At 29.7% G+C, this 15443-nt stretch overlaps 1 protein-coding gene across 1 annotated transcript; it reads right to left on the reverse strand.

The window, feature by feature from the left end:
- Window positions 1-6495: 6495 nt before the first annotated feature.
- LOC145581892 (putative wall-associated receptor kinase-like 16) lies at window positions 6496-15443 on the reverse strand. Its single transcript, XM_081638926.1, has 2 exons — window positions 14348-15443; window positions 6496-7738 (listed from the first exon to the last, which is right to left on the reverse strand). Exon 2 carries the CDS (start codon window positions 7566-7568, stop codon window positions 6681-6683), a length of 888 nt encoding a protein of 295 aa, XP_081495052.1. The 5' UTR covers window positions 7569-7738; window positions 14348-15443; the 3' UTR covers window positions 6496-6680.

Genomic DNA, 15443 nt, shown 5'->3' on the forward strand with positions numbered 1-15443 from the left:
CATCAAAATCGTGAATATAATACACCTAATCATATTAATATAACATATATACATATTTAATGTCATAAACTTCAAATTTTATACATTTTAGGAAGTATATTTCATGGTATAATGATAATATTGGATTGTTTGACTTTAGAGTGCAAAATCATAGACTAATTGTCTAAATATATCAATCAATGATCATTGTACCGTCCCTAATCCATGCACTAATATCAATCAATGACAATTTGTACATTTTTATTGTCCCTAATATGTTGACTCCATTCAACATTGCTGAAGTGTTGATGCCGCTGCGTGATGAATCAGATTACATTCCCAGATTTTTAGTTTTTGTTATTGTGTGCAATGGTTTTTATAACTCTAAATAAATGTAATTTGATTTCGGTAGCGGTAGTGGACATCAGAAATAAAATTACATAATAATTTTTACTCCATGTTTTTCAATGCAGTATTAATTAATTTTATTTTTGTTTATCAAATTTTAAATTCTAGCTTTTCAATACAATAATTTATTGATCATTTAGATGAAAGCAGTCAAGCAGATGATAAGTATTAGATCTATTGATGAATGCACAGGATAAGTATAGTATTAGTATTAGATGAATGCAGAGGATATATTCTAACTTTTTTTTTTATTAGTATTAGATTTATTTAACTTATATAAAATATGTTAACACAAGGTCCATATCTCACTCTAACGAATGATTGGATTGATTTTGGCATTGGTGTTGACAAGAATAATTAATTAATAATGTACATGCGTTAAATTTTTGGTCATCCATGAGCTTTTAGTTTGCAATGTTGTAGAAATGTAGAATATTTAGATGTGTGAAATCATGGGCTCTTGGATGTAATTATAGTTTGTTAGCTTAGTTAGACGAATGCAAAGGATATATAAGTAAATGTGATAGTGTATGTCTCACTTTTCCTAATTATAACTAAGCTTGAACCCCACAACTTAAAATGGTTGGAGAGGATGGTCATGAAATTTTTTGGATTAAGTTAATTAAAAGGGTCGGGTAAAAATTAAACATGAGTAGTTTTGGGTCGGGTTAAGTTGGGTCAAAGGATGTTTCAAATCGGGTAAATAGAGGTCGGGTAATACATAGATCGGGTAAAAAGAGATACTTTTAGGGTCAAAATGGTTTCGGGTAGATTTTGTTTCGGATTAGATCGAATTCGGATCTTGAATTATCAGGTCTTAATAGTTTCGGATTAACTATGAGTCGATTCCAAGTTGGTTTGGACCATATATTACCAGGTGAAGTCGGTTATGAGTTAACTTCGGGTTGACTCCAGATCGAATTCAGATAAAAAATTCGCGGGTTAAGCCAGTTCGAAAACAGTTCGGTTTTAAATGAACCTTTCGGGTCGGGTGAGTTTTTGACACCCTTACAATTAATCTTGGTGATAAACAAGTTATGTTTATATTGCGGTTTGAGCAAAATCTAAGGCAAATCGATTTTACCCATTTTATCGCAAAAAATTACACTTTTGTCCTTGTGATAAATAAAGCTTATTTATCACGGAGATAAATTTGTATCTCTTCATTTTAATAATTTGTCAAAATAAAAATAAATAAATAAAATCTATATAAATAAACTAAAACAACAACCGCTGACATCATCACTTTTTCAAATTATACCCACGTCAAATTGTGGTTAAAATTTTTCCCGCCTAAATTAATTGCTGACATCTTATTTTTATTTTTATTTTTTTACCTTAAATTATTACAATAGTTTTTTTTTTTTTAAAAACAATTATTATATTATATTATATATTCCACATATTATATTATGATGAATTTATGAGTAACTATTTGGCTTCAAAATATAATTACTCCCGGTTAAAGAGTAATTCGTATTGCATAATTTACTTAAATTTATACGATTCTTCAAAATTAGTTAGATCTAAATAGCATTGTAATGAATGGTTATATTTTTATAATTTATCTTATACGAGGGACATATGTAAAATAAATATTTATTTCAAAGAAATTTTTTATGTTGTGTATCGCACGAGGCTTATCTAGTAAAGTAGTAAAACAAGTTTTTATGTCTATGGATAAATAATGTACAACTTTTTTTTTTTTGCCTATTTGAAGAAGCGGTTTCATGGTAAATCTGCCACTTCAAGTAGAGGCACGGTGGCCCAGGTTATACCCAAAAAACCGCTACTTGCCTGTAATATTACAATTTTAACCTCTTGATTAACGAGTTTTGTTTCTCAATATAAGAAACTAAGGCAATCTCTCATATTAATAATTTCAAAACACTAACATTGGCTAGAATGCTATTTTTAGACAAGGCTATAGTCTTAACTAGATGAAGCCCGTGCGATGCACGGTTTGTTTGAATTTTTATTTAATTTTTTTTTTGTATTTATGAGCTAAAATTTGTTATATATTTAGATAAAATTCCTAATATTAAAAGATAATATTTAATATTTAATTAATTTAAACTTAAAAATCTCATTCGCCAATTTTTCTTACGTGGCATTTGAATTATTTAATTCTAAAATAAATTAATAATCTCTTATTTAATTGGCTAATACTAAAATTTATAATCCTACATGGCGCGCTGAGAAAATTAGATCTAAAATATATTAATAATCTCTTATTTAATTGGCTAATACTAAAATTTATAATCCTACATGGCGCGCTGAGACAATTAGATCCTACGTGGCTCTCTAAAAACTCGGGGAAAAACTCCCCTTTATATATATATATTAGATTTGATATTTATCCCATACTTTATTTTTCGTTTTTGAAAGAGTTACAGAGTACACTTTGTCAATAGATTTTGTTTTTTTTAATGTAGGGCTTTTAATTTTGATATTGTAAACACCTTCTACAAATGTTTTTTCTTTTATATTCCTCATCTTACTTATGAATTAATAACTACTTACTCCGTTTCTTTTTAGTTGACATAGTTTTTAGTCACATTTGTCAATTTACAAATTCAACCACTAATATCTCTAATTATTGATAAGAAAAAATTATAAAAAGTTGATATTTTGAAAATATATACCGTGACAAATCTAACAAGACCCTACATGACTATATTTTTCATTATTTATAAATTACAAAACACGGTCAAAGGGAAGTGTATGAATAGTGCTAAAGTCAAAACGTGTCAACTAATAAAAAACAGAGATAGTATATACTAAAAGACACAACAGCAGTGACACATGTCATCTCCTAGTGTGCCCTTAAATTATTTTATTTTCTTTTATTTCCTTGGAGAAAATCTTCTTTTAAGTAAAGTTTAATGAGGTAAAAAAAAGTTAACTAAAATGTAAATAACCTTAATTGTAACAAAATAATTATTATCTAAATCTATAATTATAGAAAGAATAAAATACAATAACTTCTTTAGGAAAGAAAAATATCATATACGTAGTAGATTATCAACAAAAGATTTTTATTACTTATTTTTGTTAAGTAAATTACCTTGATAACAATATTTACATAAGAACATCGATCAATAACTGTATAATTTATTGATTGCTAGCTATTAATTATTATATAAAATATTACCAAAATATAATTTAAAATATATTGATATTTAATTAGAGTTCATATCAGGAGAAAAGTTGAATAAGAAATAATATGTTGTCGGAATGATATGTAATAATATTATTTTAGGTTGCACAGTTTTGGATGAAATAATAGAGTGATTTTAATAGTGTGTACAAAGAAAATTTATTCATAAAGTTAGTACATAACTTTAAAATTTTACATTTAGTTAACAAGAAAAATAACACTTTAACAATACCACACCGAATACATAACATGCTCCATATGCTCAAATGCTTAACTTTAAAATACATATTTAGCTAATCGGTTTTTCATGACTATGTTTCATTTTAGTAAATAATTCAATAATTTAATTCACACTAATTTTGACAATTTTTTTTACATTGATTGAAATAGTTGTAAATTGATAATAACACTGAAAATTACCATGTAAGGTACGAGATCTAAACTAGTACTATAATAAATTATTCAACCACTCACAATTTTATATTACCCTCCTAAATACCGCGCATCACAAAGTGATGTTTTAAAAAAGAACGAAGGAAGTATTTGTTAAGGCTGTTATCTGAGGTTACTCGACCGGATTTTATTAACCCGAATTACTCGGTTCAAACTGACCCTATCCTCGAAGTAACCCAATCCAAAGTTATTCGAAACCTAAAATAACTCGAATTAATTGATCTGACCTGAACTTGATTGGTTTTTTAGCATTTTTTTTTAATGTACCAGTATGTAGTATGTGGGTGTAAAAATTACCCACCTAAAATAACACAAGCCTAAATTGACCATCAATCTCATATATCAATTCAATCAACGTCTGATGTGAATTGATGAAATTGATGGTCAATTTAGGTGGGTTTTGCTAATCTGGGAAGTTTAGAGGAGGACTTTATGAGATGATTCATGCCTTTCATGGTGATAAACTAATAATTGGTCGTTTGGTAAGGACAAGACAATACATATAGTAGTATCAATATTGACAATATACTCCCTCATTTTTAAATATTTGCTCCACTTTTTATATTCGGCTATTTTAAATATCTGCTCAATTTTCTTCTTTGGAAAGCTTTTATAATACGTAATATTTTTTTTTTTTTTTATTTTTTTTTTTTTTTGCAAAATACATAGTATTTAATTTATTTCTCTCAACTGTGGACCCAACATAAATCATACTACCTCCGTTAAATATTATTTGCAACTTTAGGCTATTATTTGTAAGATATAAAATATTCCAAAGTTATAACTAATATTTAGCTGATATAGTATTTCATTAATTTCATATTCTCTCTCCTCTAATTCTCTTAACTACTTTTGCAATTTTTTTATTCTCGCATCTACCCTACTATCTCCGCATTTTATTATTTTATCCAATTTCTCCTGAAACTCAGCGCATGAAGAAATGAATCAAGTTATTCTTAAAAAAAAATGGAACAAGTATTAAAAAACAGAGGGAGTATCAATATATCATCCCAATTCTTTGGAACTAAACTCACTCAAACCTATGAATTACTTGATATTATTGCTCCCCTCTCCTTTCCTCTCTTCCAGGGTGGGTTTTCTGAAATTTTAGTTGTTTAGGCCTGAAATAGTCTAATTAGATTATTTTTGACCTTTTTTCCTTAATTTTCTTTAGTTTTGCAATTTAGATTTTAATAAATCTACACAAATAGTGTAGATGTTTGTCTGTCTTCCTGCGGTGGAGGGTATCGCTATGGTAGAATCATTAGTTTTTTTTAGTTGGTTGTTTGAGGTTTTTTTTGTGTGTGTTAGGGTTTATAAAAAATGTAAGCATCTTTTACCCTATTATCAGTTCGTCAGTAAAGATTTATTCAGGATTGCAACGATGGTCAAATTTTCAAACACGTTCAAATGAATTAGATGAAAATCATCATTATGGCTACAACAAATTGTTAGACCGTCTCTCCGAAAAGGTTGTATATATTCCAACGATGTGTGCGAGAGATGTAACACAATGCAAGATCTATTCAACGATCGTAGCTTTGATGAAGAAACCCTTATTTGATTCAGTATTACAATATGTATTTGTTAATTTAAATTTCATTTAAAATCATGTAGATGTCATATGACTTTTTATTAATGGATTGCTTTATTGTTTTAATAAAATCTTAAACCTTTGAAGGTAAAATTATATAAAGTGTTTTTTTTCTTAAAAAATCAAATATTTTGTATGTACTAGTATTAAAAAATAGGTGTTACTTGATATATTACCTACAAACAAGTTAAGGACTGTTTTGAGAAGATACTCCTAAAAGGTGAGATAATTTCAAGATTGTTAAAAGGTGGGACTATTTTGAAAAACTTGTAAAAAATAGGATTATTGTTGTAAATTTTTCAAATAAAAAAAAATGCAAAAATTTCCTTGAACTTTAGTCTAGTCAGCATTAGAAATCCTTAAACTTTGATCCAGTCAGCGATTAAATATGGCAAAGTTCCTAAACTTTGCTGACTTTTTGCACTAGCCACACCACAATTGATGAGTCATTGAAAGTATATGGACTAAGATCAAACTTTTGACAATGGTTAGGGACCGTATTTGGTCTTTACTCATTTTTTTTAATGTGACGTCTATATAAAGCGTATCAACAAACCACCTCTGACCAAGGCTAGGTCATCACTAACTATTATTATTTTTTTTTTTTTTTTTTGAATCGACCCAAGGAATGCCTATAGTAGGGAGTCACACTCTGGGATGTATAAAAATCCACGCCTAGGATTTAACCTTCAAAACTGGCACTTTAGACATCAATTGTACATTTCTCTTTAATTTCTTTCGTAAAATTTCAAACTATTGTCATTGTAATATACAAGTACTTGAACTCTTGTCTCTTGATATATATTAAGATCGATAAATGTTTAATCTAGATACAATTAAATTATTCTTCACAAATCACAATAACATAACATCTATTTCTTACATGATTTACACTTATACATGGAAGTAATTTGATATTTATGAAGTTGTATGGCATGCATCCACAAGAATTATAATTACTTGCCACTTCCCAAAGAAGAGAGCAAGCGGGCCTGAGTTGTATGAATTAGAATTAACACCATGGTGAGCTGACCTTGGAATTCCGATGAGCAAAGATTACAATCTTGTCGATGAACTAAACTATCATCATTCCAAGGATGTATGGGATCCCTTTCTTTTAATAGTCTCCAATTCTATTGCAACTTCTTTCATGGTAGGCCTCTCCTCTCCTTTTAACATCAAACACCATCTAGCTAGATTAGCCATTTGTTGTATTTGTTCGATTGTTTTCTCTTTTACTATGTTTATGTCAAGAATGTCCAACAAACGACCTTCTTTTATCTTGAGGAAGAAGTGCATAGTGAGAAGTCTCTCAGCTTCGGACCTAACATTAGAAATTATTGCCTTTTTCCTTGTCAATAGCTCCAGCAAGACAACACCAAAGCTATAAACATCGCTCTTTTCAGTTAGCTCACCTGTCTGCATATATTCGGGATCCAAATACCCTCGAGTTCCAAGCACCATCGTAGCAAATTGGGTTTTGTCGGGTGGAATCAATCTTGAAGCTCCAAAGTCAGTTACTTTAGCAGTGTAACTTTCATCTAGAAGTATGTTCATCGACTTTATATCTCTATGAATTATTGGTGTTGAGATAGTGGTGTGTAGATATGATAGCACATTGGCAACTTCAGATGCTATATTTAAGCGCACATTCCATTTCAATATCGAAGCTTTGGCTGCTTCATTTAAATGGTCATATAATGTCCCATTATTGATAAACTCGTACACCAATAGTGGTACTTCACTCTCAAGACAACAACCTAGTAACTTGACCACATGTCTGTTGTTGATTTGTGATAGAATTAGAACTTCATTGATGAATTGTTCTACTTGGTTTGGATCCACCTTGAGAGATTTTTTTATTGCCACAACTTGGTTATTTTGCAAAATACCTTTGTAAACAACTCCAAAACCTCCTCTTCCAATTATGTTTTCATCACTAAAATTGTTGCAGGCAGCTTCAAGTTTTTGCATAGTAAAGATTTTTAATGTATCAACTTCTCGTCCCAAGAGCTTTTCATGTAAAAGCAAACCACCATTTTGTCGAAAAAAACTTTCTCGTATTTTTCTAATTTTTGTTTCTTCCCGTTTAAAGTGCAAGAGAAACCCAAAAAGCAGCAAAGTTATGATGCCACCACCAACACCTACCAGATACAAAAATGACATTAATTATATCATAAAGTACGCAACTAACTTTGAGATACTCTATATTTTTTTTATTTTTATTATGTGTATACGCTATAGTGGGTTCAATCCAATATAATGCCACCCTTGTTTGTACAGTTAGCAAAATCCCTAAGTCAAAAGACCTCCAACATCATTATACTTCCTCCGTTCTTTTTTTATTTCACCATAAGGGGTTTCACGCTTGCCAATGCATTACTTTGGCTATTAATATGTTTAATTATACTTTTGTAAAAATTATAAAAAATTGATATTTGAAAAGTAGATTTCGAGATAAATCTAACTAGATCATACATGACTATATTTTTCCAAATGGATAAATCACAAAAGATGGTCAAAAAATATTAAGTAAATAGTGTAAAAGTCATTATGGTGCAATAAAAGAAAAATAGAGGAAGTATATATATGTACTGATGTACAAGACTAGCGCCAAACCAGTACAGTGATGCAATTTAAGGCCGTCTCAAATAATAATGAGAGGCCGTGAATATATGAAACATTAGGCCCTCGTCAATAGCACAATTATCTAAAAACATATACATAAAAAACACCTTACTGTTATTTTTGTCGGGAGCAATTTAAGGTACACTTAGTGTACAAAAGGAATTTTGTACACAAGTTTCCCATTGGTTGATTGGGAATATTCTTTTTTTGTGAGCCACCTTCATTTTCATTTGAATTTCAAACTTGGTTTTTAAATTTCAACTTTTGAATTTCAAATTTATCTATCCTTTCACCTACCCAAAATAATGTAGAATATAATCCCAAAAAAAACAAAAGTCAGATTTTTTCACCTCATTTTTTTCTCTCTCCTATTTTTTTTTTCTCTCTCCTAATGTTTCCCCTCTAATTTATCTGTGGAAATAACGAATGAAGATATAGATTGCTAATCGTGTTTTCTGGATTTTTTAAACCCAGAAAAATTGCAGCTCGTCATTTTTCATCTCGCCGCTTTCTTTTCGCTAATTTTTTTGCTGCTTTTCTCTTCAAGCTTGCTCACCTTTTGCTCAAAATTGCTCAAATCTGTTGTATAATTTCGGTTTTTTGCTCAATCCTCATAATTAATGTAAGTACTTCGCCAAATTATGCTTAAATGTAGTAGAAGTTGCTTTTTTTTTTTTTTTCGCATGCAAAGTCTAGAAATTGAATTGGGGGTTTTCGTTGTACTTTATTTTCGTTGAAATTTCTTGTTAGTTGATTTGGCAGCATTTTGATACCATATTTACATTTTTTAGTGAAGAAATGAGCAACAGAGCAAATCATGTTGGTCTCAAATTGCTAGAATACTCTTAACTACTTTTGATATTTAATAATTGTATCATATGAATTTTAGATTTAATTGCTGTAGTTATTCATACATGAATTTTGATTATTTTTCTTGATTTTCTCCTTTGGTTTTCTTTTTGATGCAGATTTATAAGAGGAAGAAGAAAGAATTTCTCACAGTTCTTCGGTCATACATTTTGTTTAGCTTTCTAATTTGTCCTCCTTTATTATTAGTCGTTGTAATTTGTATTGATATTATAATTGATAAGATGAATAATTTAATTATGGTATTTCAATATTATATATCCAATACTACCATTTTTGGTTTGGTTTGGTTTTCAATATGAAATCTGGATGTAAATCTTTCGTAGACATGCAAAATTGTAGGTGGTAATTTTTTTTAAATAAAATAAAAATAAAAGAGAACTGTTGTGTATAAGAACCGTTCTCTTTTCTTCTAAAATTTTTAGAATGATTTAAGAGGGAAAAGAGAACGGTTGTCTTACATAACCGCTCTCTTTTACTTTGCATACAAATCGCCTCCTTCACCCGTTCTAATTTGAACTTTGTAACGCCTTATCAAACTTATTATACTTTATTGAAACTTATCAGACCTTACTAAACTAATTTGAACTTATTGTTCCTTATTGGACCTTATTAGTACAAGTATCCATCATTCGGATTAAAATTTGAAATTTAATCAAATCAAAACTGAATTATTAATTCGGATCGGATTCGAACTTTAAATCGAATTGGATTGGATTGAATTTTTTTTTGAAAATTCGGACGTTCGAATTGGATTGGATTGACCTTGTTTGAATCCAAAAAAACCGAAATAAATTAAATATGAAATCGTTAGTTTATGAATAAGTATTGTTAATATAATCATGCTAAACTATATATTATTATAATTATTACTATTTATCATGTAACCTACTTACGTTTTCAATACTTTTATTAATCGTGTACAACTATACTTTTAAGAATTAATTTTTTATATTATTGTATTTTAATTTTATTATCGCATTAGGCCCAAAATATATGCAACATATTTTAATTTGCACTCTCGTAACGAGTCCAAATAACCGAATTTTAAATCTGTTTGAATCGGATTGGATTTGGTGAGGGTTTCAGATCAGGTTGGATTTGATAATTGAAAATCGAAATTTATTTCGGATCGGATTGGATTTGGGCTAAATTCAAACCAAAAATCGAATGGACACTCCTACTTATTATTAGACCTTATTATTAGACTTGATTAGAACTTATTGAAATTTATTAGACCTTATTTAACTTAATGTAACTTATTAGACCTTACTTAACTTATTGGACATTATTATAACTTATCTGAACTAATCTGAACTTATTAGACCTAAAAATTATTTTTATAAGGCGAAGAGAACAAACCCTTAGCGAATGACGGTGTGCAATTGAAATAATTTTAAATTTGACCGCCTATTAAAATATCTCACTTTGATTAATATATATTTTTTTTTTTGTTGAAACACATTATTAAACCAAACAACAACATACAATAATCATCATAATATATTAATAAGCGTATTATTACCATTTAAGGAATCATATTGTCTTTAATAGAGTCATCCAATATATTTGACATAAATATAAATAGTACAAATAAATAAATAATACGATAATATATGTGCTGATACCCCTTGATGTAGTTGGTGAATGCTTTCCTATTATGTATAAGTGATCCGTGTTCGAATCCAAACTGCGTTACTCCATTTTTTTTGGGTTTTATTTTTAGTTTTCATTTACATAATAGCCATAAATACTAATGTTTCCCATTTTAAATTAGACTTTTAAATACCATTGATACTAATTATCAATAAAACAATTCGAATCATGATTAATTTAAATTCAATATACCAATTAATATTACTTTTTGTTTGCATTTTATATTTCATTCACCTATTACCCATAAATAGTAACGTCCTAATATAAATTAGTACTTTTAAATACTAATGTTACGAATCGTCAATAAAACAGTTCGAGGTCTGGTTTCTTTAAATCTAAAATTATGAAACTCCTACTACAAACCCAAAACCTTTCCGCATTTCTGAGCATCAAATTCCATAAAACAACATCTTTCCGAATTTAAACAGCATCAAAATGGTATTAACAGGATCAATTTAAATATTGTCTTACTGATTCATATCTAATTCATACAAATACAAACATTTTCTCAAAGACATACATATGGAAAAACCTTGTAAATTCTTCACCGCTTGCAAAATACATACCCACAGCCGGAGTACGACTGACTTGTTCTTCTCCGTTTGACCGATTATGAGAATCATGTTCATTTATATTGTTATTAACCTCAACCTTAATCTCTTCATTACTAATGTTAGTAACCTCAGCTTCTTCATTAATAACCGAATGGCATGAATTGTTGCTTCTTCTTCTGTTACATCGTTTGATTCGATCTGCATCTCCGATTGAGCTAATCACATCGTTTATCACTTCATTAAGATTAATGTTCAAACGAGGGGACATATTTTTGCATTCCATTTCACTGCCACAATGTCAAACACACTACTGTTATTTATTTCAGATTCAACAAAATAAAAAAAGATACTATAAAATTATATTTTAATTTAATATTGACAAAATGATCCTACGTATAAAAAACAGATGCTATAAAATTATTGACAGCAAATAAACCTCGATTCCATTTAACAATTGCTTCCATTACAATGGAACCCAAAAAACTCCTTTAATTAAATAACATCTCACAAGAAACAAAACCAAAGACAACATACAAATCAATCTATTAATCTAAACGACTTACCCTTTCAATTCAATCATTATAAAAACCTCATTTTTACCCAAAAATCATCTACTTCAAAATCAAGCAATGAAAACCCTAAATTATCAAAATCCTCAAACTAGGAATTTTAAATGAAATAATTCAGCAACTAACAAGATTACCTGCGAATTGTATTCGATTGACGAAATTAATATCCACACTTGAATAATTTCATCACAATTCTTCCCTTATTCAAATTGGATGTGTTCTTCGCCAAGGAATTTTGGGGGAAAAGATGAAATTTTGGGGGAGAAGATGGGAAATTTTGATGCTTAATTGGGAAATTAATGGTGTATTATCCATTAATTGTTGGCGCCCACTAAAAATTTTGCCGCTCACCTTCCTCACAATGGCGCCTAGGCTGAAAATTTTGGCGCTCATCTTTCCCTCTTCTTTTTTTTCCTTTCCCTCTTCTATTTTTAGTTTCCATTATTACATTGATGAGTTGGCGTTTTTTTATTGGTGGTGTACAAAAGGAATCTTGTACACTTAGTGTACTCCTAGCCTTTTACATTTTTGTCATTATTCAAAAACTAGAAATTAGACTCCCAAAGTCGCAATTAAGAACTCTAAGCTTGTGTTTAACGTTGTTTTTTGTTTTATAAATTATGTATTATTGAAAACAAACCAAAAAAAAAAAAAAAAGAGAGAGAAAGAAAAAAAAAAGGCGTTTTCACTTTTCAGTAGTTAGGCCATGTTCACTTCACCTTTAAAAAATAATAGTCATTAAAAATAATTTCAATTCAGTAAAATTAATTTCAGTTCAGTAAAAATAAGTTTAGTTTAGCAAAAATTCCAGTAAAAATAATTTTAGTTTAATAAAAATCAGTAAACTTGAAAAAGAAATATAATAGAAATCAGTAAAAATAATTTTTGTTCAACAAAAATAATTTCAGTTCATTAAAAATAATTTTACTTCATTAAAAATAATTTCAGCTCAGTAAAAATAAGACGACGTGAATGAGGCCTTAGTTTTCAAAATTATTATTTTTGTGATAAGTTTGACTACTAGTAATTTTTTATTCATTATATGATATGTATCATATGATTTTGAAAAACAAAAAACCACAAAATTGTCAAATCTATCTATCTATAACTAATCTATAAATATACTAAAGTAACAATCGCTGATGTCAGCTTTCCTCCAAAACTATACACATGTCAACTTATTATAAAACATTTTCCAGCCCAAAAGTTTATTGCATGTTACAAAAAAAATTATAACGTGATAATTTACATACATTTTACATAATTAAATAAGTAATTAAAATTAACAACACTAAACTACTATGTCCTATAAAAGTGGGATATGAAGGATATAGTTGTACGTTTTTCTACTTATCCTTTTATAATGCATCATTTATATTGTCCATGTTATACTTACTGTACTTATCTCAATTAACTAATACTCCTATTTTCATGTTATATTATCATTGTTATTCAGGCTTACTAATACTCTTTTCGATTAATATTCTGCTTCCTACTTTAGAATTTTTTTGTGAGACAAATTGCCCAAGTAAAAAAGAACAATGTAAAGCGGCTAAAGTATCAATTACTTGGGACAATCAATTAGAATTCAATAAAACAAACAAAATTAGCAAATTTTATTTATTTAAACCGCGCATCGCACGGGAGATAAGCTAGTACGGAGTACTAAAGTAGCAACTACTGATGTCATATTTTTCCAAAGCTGTACACATGGCATTACCTCATCAAAAATTTCCTGCTCAAATGTTAAGCCCATCTATCAATTTATATATTTAAACTATATTAGAGGTTTTTTGGGAGGGAGTTTTTCCTCCTAAACTCTTTTTTCATTTAGATTTTTGCAAAATTATTAACGTGTCTGAAAACTTTATACTTAAATTATTTATGATTATGATAGACTTAGCTTTAAGATCAAATTTTTCATTAGACTTCTATATTTAAATTCAATTACCATCATTAAAAATTGAGCATGGCTCCCGTATTATCCAGTGAGCCTAATAAATTGGTCGCCACAAACCCAAAGTGAATTTCCAAAAAAAAAAAAAAAAAAAAAAAACCCTTCTAATTTGACTGATCTACGAACAAATGAAAATTATAAAAAATAGTGTCGATGTTCGTTAATCCTAGGGACTGAATTGAAATTATTTTTGCTGAATTGAACTTACTTTTATCGAATTGAAATTAACTTTGTTAAAATGAAATTATTTTTATTAAATATTATTTTTTTAATGTAAAGTGAACAGAACCTTATAATATTCCCAAAATAACATACTTGTACATCATTATTTAATATTTACTCCCAAAGTCTCAAACCCACAAATTAGCCAAGGCGCTAATTTGAGAGCAAGAGACATGTACAACAAGAGAGGTTAATAGACTCTACTACTCTAGTATCACCAAAAGTTATCCTTACTTCCATAAAAGATATCATTATTATGCTATTATATATAACAAAAACTGGTAGAGCTTTGATCCTTACCACCAGTAGCCAAAACTGGTATGAGCCAAGGCTTTCTATTAGAAATGCAACGATCGTCTTTCGTTCCATTTCCGTGGTACCCCTTTGGACATTTGCAATAGTAGCTTCCATTTGTGTTGGTACAATACTCTGCTTTCTCACAATTATTCCCTCCCTTGCACTCGTCAATATCTAATCAAGATTAATAACATCGATCATAAAATCATAAGCATCATTTGCTAAGTAGATAAATCAAATAAATAAGGATGATAATTAATTCTAATGTTCTATAGTTGCCGTTTGAAAAATGACAAACATAATATTTAATAATGAACAGTTAAGATTTAATGAGTTTTGAAGTACATAATTTTTTAACTTCTAAATACCATAAAATTGTCAGAAATTTGATTATAACAACACAAAATTTTAAACTTTTATTATAACACCAACAAAAAAAAAAAAAAAAAGTTAGATTTCACCACCACTTCACTAATGTCACCCAAAAACCGTCAGTAGACCCCACACTGTACACATGTCAATTATCTATTATTGGTAAAAAAATAATTAATTGAAAAAATTAAAAAAAAAAAGAAAAAACCCTAAAATCCTAACCCAACCACCACCCACACCACCAGCGCTAGATCCCCCTACCCCTACCAGGCCATCGTCACATATACCAACCCCCGCTATCGGCTCCCCTTGCCCCACCCTTGGTCGTCAAAACCAGTTCCATCCCCGATTTGGTTGGGTGCGAGCTTAGGTGAGGGTGAGGGTGAGAGGAGTAGGTCGGGTTTTTGAGCTTGGGTCTGGGTTTTGGCGACGGTTTTGGGTAGGGGAAAGGAGTTTGGCGACGGTTTTCGGTAGGGGATAGGAGTTCACGCGGTGACAGCGGTGGTGATGTTGTGGTAGGTGGTGGTGGCGACCCGGTTTAGGGTTCGTGGTGGTGGACTAGTACGGCTATGGATTATTTTGCCAGGGGATAGGGGTTCCGGCGGCTTGGTTAGGCTTGCGGAAGTGGTGTTGGATGGCGGTGGCTTTTACGCGCCGTCGTTGGTGGGGATGGTGGCTGGTTTAGGTTTTTTTTTTTTTTTTAACCAATAGATTTGTGACACGTGTT

Source organism: Chenopodium album, chromosome 15 (assembly GCF_948465745.1).
Source record: "Chenopodium album chromosome 15, dcCheAlbu1.1, whole genome shotgun sequence".
Classification (NCBI taxonomy): Eukaryota; Viridiplantae; Streptophyta; class Magnoliopsida; order Caryophyllales; family Amaranthaceae; genus Chenopodium; species Chenopodium album.